Source organism: Anolis sagrei, chromosome 6 (assembly GCF_037176765.1).
Source record: "Anolis sagrei isolate rAnoSag1 chromosome 6, rAnoSag1.mat, whole genome shotgun sequence".
Taxonomy (NCBI): Eukaryota; Metazoa; Chordata; class Lepidosauria; order Squamata; family Dactyloidae; genus Anolis; species Anolis sagrei.
In genome coordinates, this window is record NC_090026.1 from 67,236,607 (window position 1) to 67,257,455 (window position 20,849).

General features: G+C 36.9%; 1 protein-coding gene across 4 annotated transcripts in view; it reads left to right on the top strand.

Moving 5' to 3' along the window:
* The window catches only part of GLI3 (GLI family zinc finger 3), a 264,261-nt gene that overhangs the window by 25,862 nt on the left and 217,550 nt on the right, over positions 1-20,849 (top strand). For all 4 annotated transcript variants that reach the window (XM_060781580.2, XM_060781581.2, XM_067470174.1 and 1 more), the window contains exon 2: positions 1,122-1,284. In XM_060781580.2, the coding sequence (XP_060637563.2) occupies positions 1,161-1,284 (124 nt within the window). In that variant the 5' untranslated portion in view covers positions 1,122-1,160. The remainder of the gene's footprint in view (positions 1-1,121; positions 1,285-20,849) is intronic.

Here is a 20,849-nt window from a genome sequence, read left to right on the forward strand (position 1 = left end):
TCTCACAGGTGTGCTATGTCAGCAATGTTTTTCAGAACTACAGTTGTAAAACAAACAAAATGAATTTGTTTATGCTATCAGCCTTGATGATGTAATCCACTGCAGTTTAGCTGGAATGAAGTAAATGTTGAAGTTTAAATATTTGGATTTACAGTCAAGTCGACGATCAGTTCAACTTCTGCTGTGTAGTTCAAATTGTGAAGAGATGGTTGGGAAGAAACAGTTGGCTTTTTGCCAGATTCCTTAGAAAATGTTCAGTTAGCTTGGGAAGAGGGGATGATATAGTCAAGTTTCTTGTCTCTTCTGCCCTACTTGGAAGTCACACCCTTGGGTTTAAATTACTTATTTGTTCATATTGTATTAACATAAACTACAGAAATTAGCAAAGAGTCCTAGAAAAGTAATGTAGTGTTGTGGATGCAGAACAAGATGTGAGCAGAGTTTCTGAATCTCTGACTAGTTGGCTGGTGGTCTAGAGCAGTGTTTCCCAAACTCTGAACTTGGATGTCAGCTCCTGAAATTCTTGAGGTTCTTGAGGAAATTCAGCAGAAGCTTCTGGGAATTGAAATGCACATCACATAACAGACCTGAGTTTGGGAATCGCTAAACTAAAGCATTGGTCTTTGATTGGTGGACCAGAATGTTCTACAGAGATCTTAAAATGGGTAACAATATTTATTATTATTTATTTATTTGCTTTATTTCTATACCGCATTTTTCAGCCCTTAACAGGCGACTCAATGCGGTTTATACAATAGTAGTATTACTGCCATATAGCTATGACGTAAAAGAATTCTGGATTGCTTTTCTCATCCACAGTGTGTATTTGGGTTGGTATTAAGACAAGGTAGAAGCAAAATAAATAAATAAATAAAATCAAACCAACTTCGTAACACTTCATGCTGGCCTCACTGTTTTCTAGCTCAAACTAACTCATTGTTTGGTTGTTCTCAGCAGTTTTGAGGAGGATGCGGTGAGAGGTGATAAATTGTTTGGCTTTGTGAGATGGTTTATGGATTGCTCATGAAAATGTGGAATATACTCTTCTTAGAGTGAGAAATGTGGCAGTTTCCATCCACCTGTCTTTTTTTTAAAAAGTTTGTGCCTCTTTTCTTATTCAGATATTAGTGTGAAGAGAGCTGAAGTAATGAGAAGTCATCATGGAAGCCCAGTCCCATAGCTCTACTGCGGGTGAGAAGAAAAAAGTTGAGAATCCCATAGTGAAATGCTCAACTCGAACAGATGTCAGTGAGAAGGCTGTTGCTTCTAGCACAACATCCAATGGTGAGTAACAGCAGGGATTTACTAGCAGCCAGACATGCAGTGATTTAATGTGTACTGCATTCCATGTGAATTGAGCTTTTGCACCTGGATTCAGCATGGTTGTAGCATTAAAGCTAAAGCTAACAACCAAGTTTATATTGATAGGGAAGGAAATAGAGAATGTAAATAATACAATAAGCTCTTTTCTGGTATGAAATCTGATCTTTGTCATCTAAATTATCTAAATTAAATTATGAATACTGATGTAATTTATTATGCGAAGATCTTATTGTGGCATTTTGGAAAATAATCATGATTTTTCCTTGCATTATGCCATGGAAATTGCTTACTCCACTCAGATTTTTGGCTAGTATGAAAGAAACAAAAGTGGCCTTGTGAGGAATTAATGTTAAGGTTTTCTTTTCCTTTATAAAATAACATAAACCTGTCCATTGTAAATATCCTCTGCTCAGGATCTATTTCCCCCAGAGTCTTTTTAACCACAAAACACAAAACAGTTTATTTACAAAGAAAACATGCTCATATTTAGAAATCTGAATATATAATTTGCAGAAATACTGTATATTCAGGCCCATTCAGAATACATTTGCATTCCTGGTAATTTAACATGCACACTATCTAGACTTTCTCCTGTTAATTTCTGTTTCTGATTTAGTTTAAAAAAGAGCATTGAGCAAAGAGCATTGTTTAAATCCATTTGCAGTAATAGAACCACCTTTCCTTCAGAAAGTAGCAGAAGAGCATGAGCCTATGACTTTTGTCTGATGTACTTAGAAATCTTTTTGTAATATATGTAGCATTTTCCCCCAAAACAGAAAATGTGCAGTTGGCTCTTCTCTATTTCTGTCACATTTATTCATTTTATTTCAGTCCGTAAAGGATGGTAAGTGCCCTCTGTCCTTTGAAAACATCCTTTCTTCGTTTCTCCCTGTACTGCTACTAGCACTATGTCACTTCTCTCCTCCTTCTCTTTCTTTCTTTATTAAATATATAGGAGTTGGAATTTGCTGCCTGACATGAAAATATGTAGTTTTAACATTAACGGTTAGAACAAGAGTAAGTTATGACTTAGTCCTGCTGAAATCAATGGACAAGTTAGTGATTGCTGACTCCAGTCACACTGATTTTGTTCAGACTAAATATGACTAACCTAAACTTAATATAACTATGTATGATTTAACTAGGCAGTACTGTATACTACCTGGGCAAATCATGTACAAATGTTTAAACTTAAGAAAAGCTATAGTACATAGATATATTTGAATAGATTAATGGTATATTTTAGTTAGTAAACAATGCAATAAACCTTAACCAGGGAAGGAGCAGGATTCTGCTCTAGTCAAACCAGTTGATGAAAGAAAACAAAAATGAATGGATGCACTTTGGACGAACTAGCGAAGGGGTCTCTGGAAAATTCTACTTATGCAATGCTTACTTCAATTGGTTGTTTCATTTCATATGTACTGATCTTTCGTCCTGTTCGTCTTGTGTTTTGTGATGCAGGAACCTATTCCTATTCTTTTCATGTTACTTTCTGCCTTTGGTACCAGAGTTTCTGATAAAGAAATAACATCATTTAATTATAAACAAGTTAAAAGCTATTTCAAATATTTGTGTGTGTGTGTGTGCTTGTATCTGTCTGCATCAAGGGATTCCAAGGCTTTTCTTCTTGGTCCCTCTGATTCAGACAAATGTGTTATCTGTGCCTGTGCAGTGTATTATTTGCACACTTTTAGAGCAATTATGTAAGGTTTTTGACAGTAACCCTGTCCACCCTTTGGCATCACATATCCCTTCTTCTTGTCAAAACCCTGAGTTCCTTTTTATCAGCCACTGCAGTGCATCAAATGAATTGTTCTGAATCTTACTCCCTTCTGACTTTTCTTGATTTCCAGATGTTTTTTCCAGTTTGATATTGGATTATGACATGCATTTGGTTTTCTGGTTTTTGGCTTTTTATAGTTTTGGATAGGTGTGCTACAGAAGGGTTAAACATATCAACATTTTTAGAGTGTTAGATAGAATGGGCAAGGTATCATAGGTCTCAGATATTAGCTGAAAAACACCTGTTAACCAAGCAGTAGCTGAAATCTTAAGATATAAAACCTTAGTGTTTTGGCTCTTTGCAATGAACAACGTTGTTATCTGACATGTGGCCAATGCCCATTTATTCCTGATCTGACTCTGTTGTTTTACCTGCTTTACTTCAAGGAAACTAAGCTTCTGATTATGTGGCTAAGATTATGATAGTTGGGCTTTAGCCTTTTATGTGGGCATGACTACTGGATTCCATATTTCTCAAAAGCTCTTTGTTATTCAAAGAAAAGGGGAGTGACAGTTTCTTCACAGCTGTTCTCAAAATGGGTGGCTTTGACCCTCAGTTGGGTTTATGAGCTGGCCACAAAGGAGCCTCCAGTCTGTGTCCATAGCCATTTCATGAAGTCTATTAATATGTTAGCTTTCTTTCTGAAAGAAGTCTGTAGAGCAGCTTTGTGGTTACTGCCTCTAACATTTATTCCTCGTGCATGGTTCAGAGATGACACCAGTTTTGGAAAAGCAGTGCCATTTCGCTACTTAGCTTAACATTCCCTTCCCCTGGATTCGTAGCTTGCTAAACTCCCATTTGTGTGAGTCGCAGAGTCCATAAATAAGAAAGACAGATTGCATACATGTACCTGGAGTTCTTTGAGTGAACTCTGTGAATTTACACAATAATACTTATTCTTCTCTTGTGTCCTGCTTCTCCTTAGTTTCTGGATGCTACTGCTTCAGTGTCAATGGAACTGAGAGATTAGGCAAGCAGAGAGGGCATGAGGCAACTAAGTGTGGGTGGGGTTGGCACCAAAAACCCTGCACAGGCACAGATAATCCATTTGTGTGATTTCCCAGGTAATTACTTGACGAGCTACAGTTAAAGGTATGCAATACCTATTTATAATAATGCATCTCAAAAAGGAACAGGGAAAACTTGAAGAACAAATGAAGGATTTGCTGCAATACTAAACGAGACTTGAAAAATGTCACATGGGTGTGCCTCTAGGAAGGCACATTTCAGAACTTGGAAGATACATGTACATCACTGGGGATGCAGTGGTGTAGTGTAAATACTCTTGACAGTGTTGTGGATCTGTGAACTGAAGTCTTGTGGATTGCAGATTGTGCTAATAACTGCAAACTGTGCCTTGAACTTCGTTAATTTCATATGATATTTATGTAACAATCCATGTATATTAATCAAGAATAGTTCCATATATATGCCATATTAATCATTTGTGTAATTATGGCATTCCTTAAAACCAAATACATTTAATTAACACAGAAGTCTTAGCCCATTAGTCTAGATGCAGTAGTATTGCTGACTGTAAATGCCTACTCTTTTTAGTTTGCTCACTTGAATTTCATTTATATAAGTCATATTTATTTTGTGGCAAGTGGTTGCAACTCTGTGTATGCTGTAGACGTAGAGATTCTCTCTTTCTGTAGTCAACAGTGTGGGACTGCTGTACTCGCTCATGCCTCTATGCTTTTAGAGAGGTTGTTTGTTAGCCTGTTGTTTTTTTACAACTCTTGAATCTTATATTTTAATTACATCTTCATGGTAGCATAGGGAACACTAGGAAAGTGCCAGATGTATATGAATAATGCTTACTAATTATTAGCATTTACAGATTGTTACTAGCACTTAAAAATATTTCACACACATTTCAGTAATCTATATAATAACCTTTTCAGATTGGATCAGTTAAAAGTTTTAGATGCGGGTGGAATAACATGGCTTGCACAACTATATCCAAAGATTATTCTGTTATCTTCATTGCTGAAATGAAATTCAAACCAGGGAGTTCCAAATTGCATTTATGGGCTTTTCCACACTGCAGAAAATGCCCAGGGAACTGGAGTTTAAATATTCAGTTCCCTGTCCATTTGTTACCCAGACAGAATGCCAAAATCTTGGCTTTTTGGCAAGGGGGTGACAACATGTTCACTTATGCTGATTTGCAATCACTCCCAGTCCCATGCCCCCCCTTGCCCCCTTCCTGACTTTAAAACATTAGAAATAGGCACCTTATCAAGCCTGGAGTGTTTCCTTTGCACTGTGGTGCCCTTCAATGATGCACAGAGCTTTCAAGGGAGAACTCCCTCCTCCCCTCTCAAAAGTGCCATTGCATCATTAGAGGCTCCGAGGACCAAAGGAAACATTCCAGTCTTGGTAAGGAGCCTATTTCTAATGTTTTAAAGACAGGAAAGGTGGCCAAGGAGGGGAGGATGGCATTGTCCCCCTCCCTCACATGGGATTGCTGTGTAGATCCCAGGACTACTCCTGGGATCAGGAATGGCGATCCCAGGAGCTGTGTCTACAGGTCCCACACCCCCAAAGATCGAAACCTGACTGAAAGATATGAATCTTTGGCAGTGTTATTTAAAGCTGGAATAAACCTAGATTTCTAGGGTTATTCTGGGTTAAGTTGCATTATCCTGAGGCATCATAATATTGGGGCCTCTACAGTCCATTATAGTGCAGTGTAGATGGGGCCTACACCTGGGGAAATAATCCAGAGTAGTTTGCTCCAGAGCTGCTGGAGTCCACACATACTGACAAGGAAGTGTCCTGAAGCTGTTTTGCAGTCTAAATGATCAACTGGGCTGACAGCACACCTCTCCGGTAGAATGTTGTTGGTGATATTGCTTCTGGTGAGGCCACAATAGTATGCCCAATGATGTGATCATAATAAGCAAGTTACAAATAAAAATCTGCCAGAAGGTTGCTTCTGATGATATGAACACTGGATTAACCTGGATCCAGTTGTCCACATGTCAACAACACTGGAGCTCTGGAATAGTTGTTTTCATGACAGATTAAAAGGCTGGAATGAGCATTTGCTGCGGAACAGGCCATTCATCCATTTTCTTTCAGCTGTTGAAGATGTTTTGTTTGATTTGTTTAGAAATGAGATTAGAAACCACAACATTTTATATATGTGATCTCGATTATAGTTGCTTTCAGTATCAGTTGCATCTGAAGTTGTTGAACATGGATTAGGCACTGAGCACCAACCTTACAAACAGTTTTGATCACTTATAAACACAGGCATATTTCAGTTAACAAAGCTTCTGATAAAGAAGCTCCTTTTTACAAAGTCGTTTTACAGTAGTCTCTCCTACCTCAGCCTTCTCTTCCTTGTCTTCTATCTATCTGGACGTTTTTAAAGCAGCATTGGTAGTGGAAGTATGGTGAAATAGGGCTGGAGAAAGACACAGTTTAGGTGTTGTATTTCAACAGCTTGTCTTCAGTAAAAAAAAATGCAATAAAGCTGGACCTGTGGAAAATAGAATTCTGTTGTATTGTAGGTGTGTATTCTTAGATACAACATGAGGGGTAAACAGCTGCTTCCAGAAACAATTACTTATCATGTGTAAAGAGCAAACCAGAATTAAAAGGACAAGGCATCACCAGCTTCTCCAGCACATTGAAAAAGCATAGATATATTGCCACTGGGATGGAAATCAAGAAAACTGGAGACTGCTGAAAAAAAGGAAAAATCACCCTAGTATGCATTTTGTGAGAAGTTTTCATGTGGCCTCCAGAATATTCAAAATGCTTTTGTTTACTTACATCCTAGTTGTTTCATGTTATATGTGCATTTTAGTTTTGAATACAAGTTTTGCTAGAGCATGCTGTGTTTTGTGTGTGTGATGTAACCTATTCTTATTCTTTCCATGTTATTTTATACCTCTGTTATCAAAGATTCTATTAAAGAAGTAAAGACCAGGAACACATCTATTTTATTAACTGAGGTATACCTATAAACAGATTTATCAGATAGGTTCTAAGATTAGGACTAAACTCCTTTTTATTTAAGTTAAAGTTATCACAGGATGGTCTGCCTCACCTTTTTCTTGCAATGAATATTTCTCAGGAATGCGCCCACATACAGAGACAGCTGGTGTTTATCAGGTTAGAGATCCTGTTAGCTGTCAAGCTTTTCCCTCGATCAATTCCAGGGCATGTGGTCCCCATGTGTTTACATGCAGTAGTCCTCCTTTCAGATGCCAAAAACATGATAAATATCTTAGGGTAATTTGGAGACCAATCTTTTCAGTAACATATGAGGTAGCCCTAAGTAATAGCATAAAAGTGCCTGTCAGAGTGTGGAACAAAAAATTATTTTAGGTAGAATCCTTCTATTCATGTTTTAACGCATTACAGTACAATTGTATGCATATCTACTCTAAAGAAATCCCCATTGAATTCATTGGTACTTATTTCCAGATGTACATACACAATTGAAGTCTATAACAAGCCCTCCACTTTCATAGGACTTAGAGGAAATTGGAGCAACCACGAATAAGAAACCACATTTTTCTAAAATGGAGAGAACATATTTCCTTTTTAATAATATTGTTAGTCAGAACAAGTAACAGCGCTCCATGCAGTCATGCTGGCCACATGACCTTGGAAGTGTCTATCGACAATGCTGGCTCTTCGGCATAGAAATGGAGTCGGACATGACTGGACTTAATGTCAAGTGAAAACCTTTACCTTTACCTAGTCAGAACAAAAGTTTTATCCTGATTGAGAGAACACCTCTCTAGGAACCTTTGTGTCCAAGCAGGTACTGGAAGTTGACAATACAATTGTGATGGAGGACCTACATGATTCATAGAGAGGATATATTAATCAACTCTGTGAATAATAAAATCCACAAAAATTAAACCTGCAAATGTGGAGGACTAGCTGTATATTTCTGTTTCAGGCTCTTCACTGTATATAACTTAATAATAGATTGAGTCACCAATCAGGGCCTAAATCCAATTCAACTTTAGCAGAAAATAAATCTGGGTTATACTTTTACACATGTATCTGTGCAACTTAGTTGTGCAAGGTGTTGTGTCAGCAGGTGATTGCAAAAGAGCTGTGACAACTATATGCACAATTTTACATAATTAATTATACAACTGTTTTGTACAATACCTTCTGCAGCTAAAAACTGTGTTATTCGTTGCACTTGTGGTAACTCTGAAAATGCTAGTGCAGTGTGCCCTAGCACAGGACAGGATTGGTTATATGTACAGGATCCTAAAAAGGTAAACTGGTCGCGGGATCCTGTTAGACTTGGAAGACTGATTTTGAAACAGAGTGAGCTTTTAAACTGCTTTGCATTGAGGTGAATTAACTGTGGCTATATGTCATTGTTAAAAGACAGAAGTCAAAAATTCCACTGAGGTAGCACAAGCCATTTGGTATGATCATAAGCAGGTCTTTGGACCTTGGCCAGTATACTTATTTGGAATAATGTAAACTGAAGTTTTGGGTTAGTGGGTGTGAATTTCCTTTAGGAATACAATTTTACATGTGTTGGCCAAAGCACTCAAGTAGCAGCATGCCTGAAAGCTTATGTAAAGGTCCTGGTGGGTGCACTGAGCTCCAGTTAGGTTAAATACATCTGTACTCAGGAATGTGGTTAACAGCACCTTCAAAGAGATGTAAATTAAAGTTTATTAATATCTATCTATCTATCTATCTATCTATCTATCTATCTATTTTATCTGTTTAATACTCCCAGACTTTTAGAGGACAGGTGATATGTTCAAGGAAAAGACTGATATAAAAACATTCCAAACTTACAGCAACCCATTCCAAATGTATTTTAAGTAACACATAATAAATACTGGAATTCCTGCAGCAAGACAGAAATGTTTTTTTATGGCTTAGGAATCATCCCATCTTTAATCAAATTACAAAGTTAATCAGGTGTTTTGATTTATTAATCAGCATGAATGAAAAGCTACATCAGGTTTTGTGGCCTGAATTAAAGAAGCATTTCTCCCTTTGGATTGATTTCCCTACATTACCCTCTAAAACCCCCTGTTTAGAAATCCTACTGCTGTCACGCCCAGTATTTAAATTTTTTTAATCTATTATATCCAGCCCTGTCCACAGTGTTTTAAATCTTTTATGTATTACTGTTTATATGTTATTTATGATATTTGTATTGTGTTTTACTTGCTTGCTTGCTTTGTTGTTTTTACTGATGTATTTTCTTGGGCTTGGCCTCATGTAAGCCACCCTGAGTCCCCTCGGGGAGATGGTGGCAGGGTATAAATAAAGTTTTATATTATTATTATTATTATTATTATTATTATTATTATTATCGTGAAGCTGTACAGTTCTTTACAGGACAGAGTGATTTCTATGGGATGTTGATCAGATTGGATGATAAGAAATCTGTGTTTATATCATTGCACAACTGGGCCCAAAATAAGACAGGAGTAAATATGAAGCATACATCTAATTCTTTTTTGCTGGAATTGAAGTCAGTTAAGTAAGTAAATAAGTAAATGTCAGTTTATTCTCATAACTAGTAAATAGAATGACAAGCTCCATTCAGTAGTGCTGGGTAACCTTCTTTAGGTTATAGGCATGATGGGAAATATGTGGGCATCTGCTTCTCTACACACAAGGCCCTGACAACTTTATGTGAAGAATGTTTCCCTCTTTTAATCTCTCCTCCCTTCACTGACTCAAGTGGAAGGGAATTTATTATGCTAGCATGAGGGATATTTCTCAGCTCCAGACTCATTTGGGGAATGGTGTTGGATGACTGGTTTAGGATCCATCATGACAGTGGCTGCCTAAATGGATGCAACAGTGATGGTGGAGATTTCAGTGGTTGTACTGGGGGGCCTTCTGATAGGCAAAGCATGTTTTGCAGCTGCTTTCCCAGAGAACATGGGATTGGTCCACTACCTGAGGATTAATCACATACACAGGACAGTATTAACTGATAAGTCTGTAGCATCTCTGTTTATTTGTGTTTTGTGTACTGTTGTGTAAAGTGAGAAAAAAATTAAATATGGTCCTTTCCCCTTACTATAAGTACAGTTGTTTATTTTTGGTCTACAACATGACTTTTAATATATTATGTCAAATGGTACATTTGATTTTATACATTTGTTGAGATTTCATCACTTAATTGAATCAATTAATTAAGTAATCAGTAGAAGAGATAATCAGTCCATCATCTTTTTACTATGCTAATACATAAAGGTAAAGCTTTAAATATCTTAAATAATAATAATATGATATTATAATTAAATATCTTATATGTAATATTACTAATAATATTACAATATAATGGTATAGTACAATATAGTAATATATAGTACTGATATTGTACTATGCTTATAATATAATATATTGTATGTATGTATGTATGTAGGTATATATGTAAGCCACTCTGAATCCCCTTCGGGGTGAGAAGGGCGGCATATAAATGTCATAAATAAATAAATATGCACATATAAAGTTAATACAGGACATTGAGATGCACAAAAAAGCCAGGAAATTGGGTGGGTTTGAAAGAGAGCCATACAAATAAGGAGGACATGAAATATAGTTTCTTTTCCTCTTTCCATCCCATTTGATTGGAAAAGAAAACACTTTTAAGGGAGATAAGAGGAGAGAGAAATATATCATATATTGCAAGCAATGGCCTCCAGGCTCCAATGCCTGGCCTTGACCCCATAATAAGCCGAGGGAGGATTTTTCAGCTAAAAAAAAAGGCTGAAATACTCGGCTTATCTACGAGTATATATAGTAGGGCTGGTCAATTCGTTTCGTTAATTCGTAATTCGTTAAAAAATTCGTTAATTTTTGAATTACGAAACGATTACAAAACTTTTTTTTTAACCTGGAAGTGTTTTTAAATATCGAAACGGCAGGCGCCAAAAAATTTTGTATTTCCGTCCATTTCGGAAATACGTAAGATGGCCGCCTGCCGATGCTTGCTGGGAGCTCTCCTCTCTCGGCGCCGGCTGAGCAAGTGAGCGAGAGGGCGAGCGAGAGGGGCGAGCGGCGAGCGAGCGGCGGGCGAGCGGCGGGCGAGCGAGAGGGCCCGCCAGAGTGAGTGCCTGCCTTCCCTCCTTAATAATAATTTTAATTTCTCCTCCCTATTCTACTAAATTAATAATTAAATTTAAAAAATATTTTAAAAATATTGAAAAAAAAGGGCGCCATCTTTACAAAATGTTTTGTAAATATTTACGAAATTTCGTAAATACCGAACTTTTTTTTTGGAAAATTTTGTAATTATTTTAAATATCGAAACAAAAAAAAACCCCAATTACAAATCGATTTTAGAAACAAATTTTTGCGTTGTTACCCAGGCCTAATATATAGGTATGTTGAAATAAAGAATAATTTCTGTATTCCATTTATTTCTTTAGCCTGCATACAAATATTTTCACATTTCACATTTTCACAGTTCTCCAAACTGAAATGAAAAGTCTGTCTTACAATTTATTTACATTTTCTTGCTATTAGTGTAATAATGCTAAGTGCTCCATGCCAGCTGATAAAACATAACATTTAAGAACGTATAGCACATTTTTGTTATAATATGGAAACAAAAATTATAGCTATTTACTGGAAGGCCAGCTCATATATTTTTTTCAGATTTCTGTGTGATAGATTTAAAAATAAGAACAACAAAACAAGGTAAGGTTGTTCTGAACGTGCTAAAGTACCGTTGCTGTATTTGCCAAGTAAGTCTGTGCATACATCTTCCAGCTATACCTGCTTCACCTCATAAAGCTGTCTGGGTTTTTAAAACAGTGTTATTTTTTTCTGGATAGAACACTTATTAGCGAAGTATGCAGGGCCATACATTACTTGAGCAGCATTTGTCCTAAGGGCATGAACGAGACCATTTTCTCTGTGGCTCCATTACTTTCTAAAATATCTGATAAGTGAAGTAGATTCATTTTGAGAAAAAAATTCTAATCTTGCAGGCCAGAATCTTTTTTAAAACACTTCCACCAACAACATGTAAAAGTGCTTTAAGGCTGTTTGTTTAGATTGGTTGAAAAGTATTAATTTTTGGAGGATAAGCTTATCAATTGCTATTAACCATTCTGGCAAAACACAACTTCTTTGTATAAAGATATTATCGTATGCTTGAAACAAAGTGATGAAGATAGCGTCTGTCATGTTCTTGTTATTTGCATCCAGATGTGCCTTGTTAGTTACAGGATGGACCCTATTTCAAAGCAGTATATTTTATGGTAGCAACATGGTACCACTACACAAAAAGTTATAAACGGTTTAATGAGTTATCAGGTTATCAAGTTTACTAACCATTTTGAGCTAGAAACAAATCTAAAAAATAACTTCAAAATGGATAATATCTCATTAGACCAGTGGTTCCCAACCTTTTTTTTTTTTGGCCAAGGACCACTTTGACCAGGAACTACTCTCCAACATCAGTACCAAAAGGGTTATGAATCAGTTATTTGTCAACTTTAGATTCAGTTTGGTGTGCTGATTTTAGAAAATTGTATCAGATAGACCACATCAGTATTAGTTTCTGATACCGAACATATGCTTTGGTCAGCGGTAGGGAAGGAGTGGAAGGCAGTGTGAAAAGAGCAGAAATAAATAAAATAAAATATATAATTAAAGAGGATGGAGGCTTGTGGACCAGACTTTTGTCCTCGCAGCTCAGTGGTGGTCCACGGCCCACAGGTTAAGAAACACTGCATCTGACCTTACGTTACTAGGTCGCCATCATTCAAATGACTGAGGCTAGGGGCTGTTTGTACGGTTGGAGATGCATTTGGTGGCCATCATTTGAAACCCTTTCAAGTGGTAAGAATTTTATTGATGGGCAGTTTGTGTTTGCAGGGATATAGCAATTTCAAATCACATCCATTTTTTTGAAACACTCTTATAATTCTGATGTATTGTGTTATATAGATTGATAACATCAAAGAAATCTGTATTTATTTATTTAAATTACAGTGTGCATCCCATGCTTCCTGTTTAGTTCATGCTCTTGTAATACTTTCTCTTCATGACCATGAACAAAAGACAAGATGGTTATTCCCTCCCACATCTTCATTGTCCATTATTTTACTTGACACTTTCAGACTAATTCATAGGGTTTTTGGAAGTCACCTTGGGTCCCACTTTGAGAGAAAGGTGGAATAGAAATAAAACAAATGAATAGGCTGTTTCAAATGCACAGCTGCCCTCCAGCAGAGGAAATGGATCAGGGATTTCATTATAGCCTTCCATGCATTTTCAGCACACCTAGAGTCAGAGGTGACTTCTTTTCTTTCCCTAGTTGAAAGGTTGGTTTTGTTAGTGTGAGAAGGGATTATAAAAATCGCAGCAAAATATTATCTTTCTTGCTTAGACAAGTCAATGTTTCTGATGTAGGACCTTGTATTGAAGTGTGGTATAGATATCTTCTCAACTTTGGTCTGTTATTAAGAAGTGTTGCTACTGATCTGGCAACTTCCATTCATGTTTGATGGTAACAACTTGTTCTTCTTGTTGTTTTTTGACATTTCTCAGGTCTCAGATTCAGAACTTGCTCTGGGCTTGAGATTCAGGCCTAGGTTACATTGAAGAGTTCCTGCACTAACATAACTAACTTCTAAAATGTACTAAGAGGAACATATTTGAGGATAACATAGATAAAAACAAAGCTGTCCAAAATCTTTTGTAATATGTTGAGTTAGTGTGAAAATGATTCACGTGAATGAGATCTTGTTATGAAATGGTTATCCTGGGCATATGCATTTCTCATCCATATAAACTTCTTAGTACCCTGGAGTTCCAGTTTCCCAAAAATATGTGTGTGCCAAATGCAATGCCCTTATGGAATATACGAGGCATTGCACTTGGCTAACCACGAATAAAGCTCTAGGGTTAAAATAGCACTGTAAGAGTTCAGAAGCTGCCAGCATTTCCATTATAAAATTTTAATTTCAGCTATTTGGCCATTAAAATCTGCTCCAGGCTGAAACTTGTATAAAGAGTGAATGCTGGCGTTCATTCAAAGTTTAAAAACCTGCACATACAAATTTATTTTTAAAAAGTAAAGGTATGCTTTCAATAATTTTAAAAATTGGCTCTGTTGGATAACAGTAAGCCATTAAAGTTCTTGATTTAAAATCTGAATAAATGTTTGCAGATTGTTCTTGCTTATGCTTCCTCATTTTTTCCTGTTTCTAATTTGCAAAAATAAAATAAAATAAAATTTTAAAACCCAGTTCAGAATAACATCCATGAGCAGAGCAGGCCCATTGAGATGTTATTGGAGATTCTGATGGATTGTGTTATGAACACAAAAGACTAAATCCAGTGTTGCTCCCAACTAGAGTCCTGTTGAAATGAATGTAACTTTTAAAGCTGTCATTTATTAAACACTAAATGATTTTAGTGGTTAGGGCAAACTTGAATTTAGTCAAAAATTCTATCTCCTTAAGTCCATGTTATCCCTGGTAAGGCAGGCAGGCAAGGAGCGGGGAGGAGTGGCCTGCAGAAGCTTTTTTAAAAGTCATGTTGTCCCAAGAGTCTTTTACATTCCAACAATATCTGCCGTTTCCTCTATGGGGCAAGTAGTTGACATGATTAATAATACTTTGATGACTTGGAGTGCTTCTACACTGTAGAATTATTGCAGTTTGACACCACTTTAACAGCCATGGCTCAATGCTATGGAACCATGAGATTTGTGGTTTTACAAGGCCTTTATCCTATTCAGTCAAAGAGTGCTTGTGCCTCAACAAATTAAAAATCCTAGTATTCCATAGTATTGAGCCAGTTAAAATGGTATCCGCCGGCATTCATTCTGCAGTGTAGATCAGGCCTGCACAACATATGGCTCATGGGTCAGATGCAGCCTGCAAAAGTAGTCCGTGCAGTCTATGGAAAGGGTTGGGCTTTCCCTTTTCTGCCTAACCCTTTCACTGCGTGCCTTCCTCGTAAGGCAGGCAGGGAGGGAGGGGGGAAGAGTGGCCCACAGAAGTTTTTTTTTTAAAAGAAATTGGCCCTTTACAAGTGTCAAGTTGTGCAAGCCTGGTGTAGATTCCCCTTTAGACAACCAGAGGTTTGAATGAAGGTATGTATAAGCTCTATTACGATTTGCACCTTAGTTTTAGTGTGGAAAAAGCCTGTTCATCCTTTTAAACAGAGGCTGGATGGCCATCTGTCAGGGGTGTTTTGAATGCAATATTCCTGCTTCTTGGCAGGGGGTTGGACTGGATGGCCCATGAGGTCTCTTCCAACTCTTTGATTCTATGATTCTATGAACAGAACAGGCAGGGAGACTAGAACCCCCTTTTTTTTGCTTCTCAGTGGCCTCCAGTACCAGTGAACACAATATTCTTCTAAGATAGCCTGTGTAGCACTGAAGAGTACAGCTTTATAGTGGTTCCAGTTCTTTCTAGAGGAATGGATGTATGAAGTACAAGGTCTCCTGTTGTTGTCTCATGACCACTGGCTTTTGAAGCAATTTAAGGGTGCTGTGTTCCACATGTCTTTAAACATCTACACTGGGGTGAACAATTCTTGGAAGTTAGAATCTCAGTCCTGATCTGATCCTGCATCTTTAATTCATGAAATCTGAAGGGTGTACCATTTGTCCAGTAATTCTATTTTTTTCCTGAATATGGGTTAAAATATCAGCCAAACTCCCAAAATCATCAGTATCGCAACAACATTTTTGTCTGTAACGTTTTGCCTGGTTGACTGATACAAAAGTGAAATGTAATGATTGTGCATAAACTCTTTGGATGGCATGTGCTATGTTGGAAAAGGTTGTGTAATTTTGTATGTGACTACTGATATATTATTGCCATTAGGTATTTTAATTACACAGTGTCATTTAATTCAATTGTTTTAATATACCTGTGTACGTTTGCCTACTTTACATTGTGAAATATGGTTGATCCGAATTACTACCACGTAGCATTTTTCTTACTATAAGTGGGATCTTTAAAAAAACAAAACATTTTTACTATTTTCAAATGGTATCATGCTCAATCATTTGTATCATGGTTTGATTTGTAATTATTTAAAGTCCTACATGGTTTAGGTCCAGGTTATCTACAGGATTGCCTTCTCCTGTACACTTAGGTCTTCTGTGGGGCATCTACTCCAACTAGTCAGAACCCAACTAGCGACCATAACCCAGAGGGCATTTTAATTGGCTGCCCCAAGACTGTGGAATGACCTGTCAGTAGAGCTACTACAGCTAAATCAGATGTCAGAATTTAAGAGACATCTGAAGATCTATGTGTTCCGACAGGCCTACCTAGTCATTTTTATCTAAGAATTTTAAACTCAAGTCATGTGTTTATTGTATTTTAATCTTTGTTCTGTGTATTTTAATATATTTATTTTACATTATGTTTTATGATTATGTGTTTTTAACTATGTTGGGCCTCACCTCAAGCCTTGAGGAGAGGCAGGTAAAAAATAACAACAACAACAACAACAACAACAACAACAATATCTTGTGTGGTTTTCTTGGGGTATTTTTGGTCTTGATACTGGATTGATGTAATTTTTTTAGGAGAAATGTTAAATAGTTTTAATATAGACATACTAAACTACTTTAAAAGTCTCTTTCATGCTTTCATGAGTTCCAACACAGTAAGCACTTTTCAACAGGCCTTAGGTGATACAAGTGGTTGTGGTGAACATACATGCATGCGTATGTATGCCCTGACATTTCTTCTCACTGTCGTGTCTTCAGGTTTTCCAGTGTACTAAGCTTTATCCAAGAATTGTGAGCTTTCAAAGAAAAATCAGGACACTTTCATCCATTCTCCCCAATTTTGATGAAGTGTACGACTCCTTTGTCTGGTTGAAATGTTGCAGGCTCTGCAAGCATTATCTGAGAACTGCTGGAGTTATTTGACAGACAAGTTCTTCTTTTCAGCAGAGTATGTTTTGTCTAGTTTTTGACCCATGAACTCATTCTAATGTAATCTGATATTCCTTATTAACCTATTATTCTGCTTTAAAGGAAGAAAACTAAAAGAAGGAAAGGATAATTATAAACATATGTATGTTGTGACCTTTGACTACTTTTATCAGAATCAAAACGTATTGGGGACATATTTTAATGCGACAGAAAGCAGAAATTACTATCTTAATGATACAGTAACTTGAAACCAAGCTTGATAGATGAGTAAAGGGAAGGAATGTCATTTGTCCCTTTTAATCTTTTTAGAGGAGAAACCATGTGGGGATTTTTAGATTTGGGGCGGGGGAACATTCAGCAGAAGTTTGCTCTGCAGAAGTCATATTTCCTGCCTTTTGCTTATATTTTTACAAATCTTGTTCTTTAACATACCAGAGAATAGACATAAGGGGGATTACCCATTTTTGGCCTCTTAGTAAAATATTTGGTGTCCTGGTGAGAGGTCACAGTTCAAAAGAAATTTGCCTGTGGTGTGTAAGAAGTCTGACTATCTGATTCTGTCTTTACTAAGTGCCAGGCCAAGCAATTATTCATCTATTTTGATCAACCTACCTGTAATACTAACCATGTACTGAGGAAGACGTGGAGCTGAAGTTTAAGATGCGAATGCCACTGAACATGAAAATTCAGATTCATACCATCTGTTTTATCTAAAAAAAGAAAATGGACATGAAAAATTGTGTTCATGTGAATTTTTCAGACCTGTAGTATCCCCCCTCCCCCCCCCCCCCCGGCAGTATATATTTTATTCAATTTAAATAGAACAATATAGAAGCAATAAAAAAAATAAGTTACAAAATATTTTCCAATGGAAATATAAAATAGATCAAAAGAGAAAAAACGACTTCCAACCCCAATATTAAAATAACCTTAGCATAACATCTAGTTTTACCTACTGCATACTTCTATCTGCTGATGGTCAAATTCAGTGACAACCAAATCATCTTTATCTTTCCTTAAAAAGTGTACAAGAGACTTTTACTCTTCAATAAATTTTCTAAGGATAGTCATTTTATCCATCTAAGGGGAAAAACCCCTCAATTGAACATTTCTTTTCAGAATGCTGTGACATAGTATGTGTGTTTGTGTCCAAAATCTTTTAGCTTTCTCACAAGTCTATCAAGCAAGGTAGAAAGCCCCTTCTTGGTGCAGTCTCTTTCTTTGGGGGCTTTTAATCAGAGGTTGAATGGCCATCTGTTGGGAGTGCTTTGAATGTGATTTTCCTGTTTCTTGGACTGGATGGCCCACAAGATCTCTTCCAACTCTATGATTCTATGATTTTTGTTTTCCACACTTCCAGCATTTATTAGCAAACCTTGATACATCTTACACAATTTCTTGGAATTCATATACCAGTGATACATCATCTTATAAAAGTTTTTTAAAGACCATGGCATAAAGTAACTTTTAGTACACAAATGGTCTCATTGTTCTACCTGTTTAGCCCATATAAATCTACAATATTTATTTAGTAAATTGTTTGTGATTTTTCCAGATGTATGTATGCCGTTATCCATTGGCTTGTGGTCCATGCAGGGAGTGGAGAGTGCATAATCTCAAAATTTAAGGATGAAATACTCACCCTTGCTTGAACCAAGGCTATCTCTGTTTGCATCACACATTAAGTTCTGAGCATGGTGTGTATGTACAGAATGATCAGGCCTATTTTGTCTGTGTTTCTAATGTGCAGTCTGTTTTGAAATCTGAGATGCTTTAGGCTAGAATCAGACATTACAGTGTGTATTAATATGCCCCCCCCCCCAAAAAAAACCCACATCTGCTTCAGTGTTTATACTCCTGAATTTGCTGGTGTTGTATGTTTGCAGAAAAGCAAGCAATATGGTGTCATTTGTCTTAGATATTACGGATTTGATGAGTGTTATTTGGGATAGGAAAGGTATCTTCTAGTTCTAGCCTTGTTTTCTGAGATGTGATAGTGTGATGATTAAAAGATGTTAGAATGCATGGCATTTCAAATAAAGTGCAATTTTGGATTATACACATTATCTATCATCTATCTATCTATCTATTTATTTGCTTCATTTATAGCCGTCCTTTCTCACCCCCATAGGAGGACTCAAAGCGACTTACAACTTTGACATTTTTTAATTGTACAAAATTCACAAAGTTGTGGGTGAACTACAACTCACATCATTCCAGGTTAACCCTGAAAAACCTCAGTCAGTACTTTTTTTATGTTGGGCAAGTTTGCTGTAGATGCATCATCGATGGTATTCAGTGTGCCTTCTGACTTTATTAATATTACTCTAGGATTAATATTGTTGCCATTACCATTACTTGTAAAAGAGTTTGTTTTGGAGGAAACAAAGTAAGAATTGCGTGCCTAGTATTTGTTACCTAGTGTAAGCTTGACAAGCATAACAATGTAGCACTTGTGACTCAAAGGGGAGCATCTCTTCACTTGAGACAGTGTGGATTCTGTTGCTGGTTGAGTATCCTTTATCTGAAACTCTTGGGAGCAGAAACGTTTGGGATTTCAATTTTTTACATACCTGTATATATACACTGAAGAATAAAATACATTTTTGGATTATACATTCACATGCAGCCCCAAAAACCATTTTGTGGCAATTATTCCCATTCTCTCCCTTCCCAGTATTATAAATACAAACAATTTCAAAATCAGGCTTCTCTGATCTTGGAGGGATCATTTGTATTTAGAGTAATTGCCAAATGGAATAAACCTAAATGCTTCCAAATATCAAAAATTAAAGTCCATGTCTTGGAACTTTTGTTTTAATTTCCTCCCTCTCTCTTTGTATTTTTTCATCATTTTTGATCTTGATGTGGTCAGTATGAAAAGTGAAATTTTGACCCTCAATCCTCTCAAAGTTTTCCACCCAGACATAAAACTTTAAGGAGCTGTGCACTAGACTAGTATGAATTCTGATTTCACAGAAGAAAAGGCAGGATGGATAGTGTTATTTGGGATAGTTTTTTCATTAGACTAAGGCTTTTATGTTCCACTAAATCAACCTGGAGGCCTTTCCTTGGCTCTTGACAGCAGAACCATATTCTGTCTCAAGAAATGTGAAAATATGATAATCATGGTATTTGTACTTAATGTGGATGAGGTAGTGAGTGAACATTGCAAAAATATGTCATAAGGGGATGACCCAAACGTTATGGAACTTGGTGGATCAGCAGTGGTAGATGTGTCCTCCAAGTGTGGCCATTTTTATCCTGATAGCCCTAAAAATGATGGGAGGGGGAGCCCATGAAGACCCCCATTGCCATCAATGAGCCAGATCTAGCCATATTTTCTGGCTGCAGACTGAAAACATCCACTCGAATGCCTGCCCGTTTTTGGGAGGCACACGAAAACGGATCTGTGGAGCCCCGAAATCCATATAGCAGAAATGGCTCAAGTTTCAGCTGAAATGCACAAACCTATATATTACTGTTAGGTGGATTTGCAATTGGTTAAGCGACCAAACACAAGGGTGATCACCAATGGTTTCTCTTCTTGCTGGTAGGAAGTGACCAGTGGGGTTCTGTCATAGGCCTAGTTCTATTCAATATCTTTATTCATTACTTGGATTAAGTTTTAGAGGACATACTTATCACTGTCCTGCAAAACGGAGTTCATTGATGAAGTAGAGGCTAGTTTTAGGAGATCAGGATGTGGCACAGCAGTATGTGCCACGATCCTGTGATATGGGTGGATGATGACGAACAATGATTTTTTGATGACGACTGACCATTGTAATTATATGACTGTATTTTGCTATTTTAATGTTTTAGTGTGATTTAGAATATGATGTT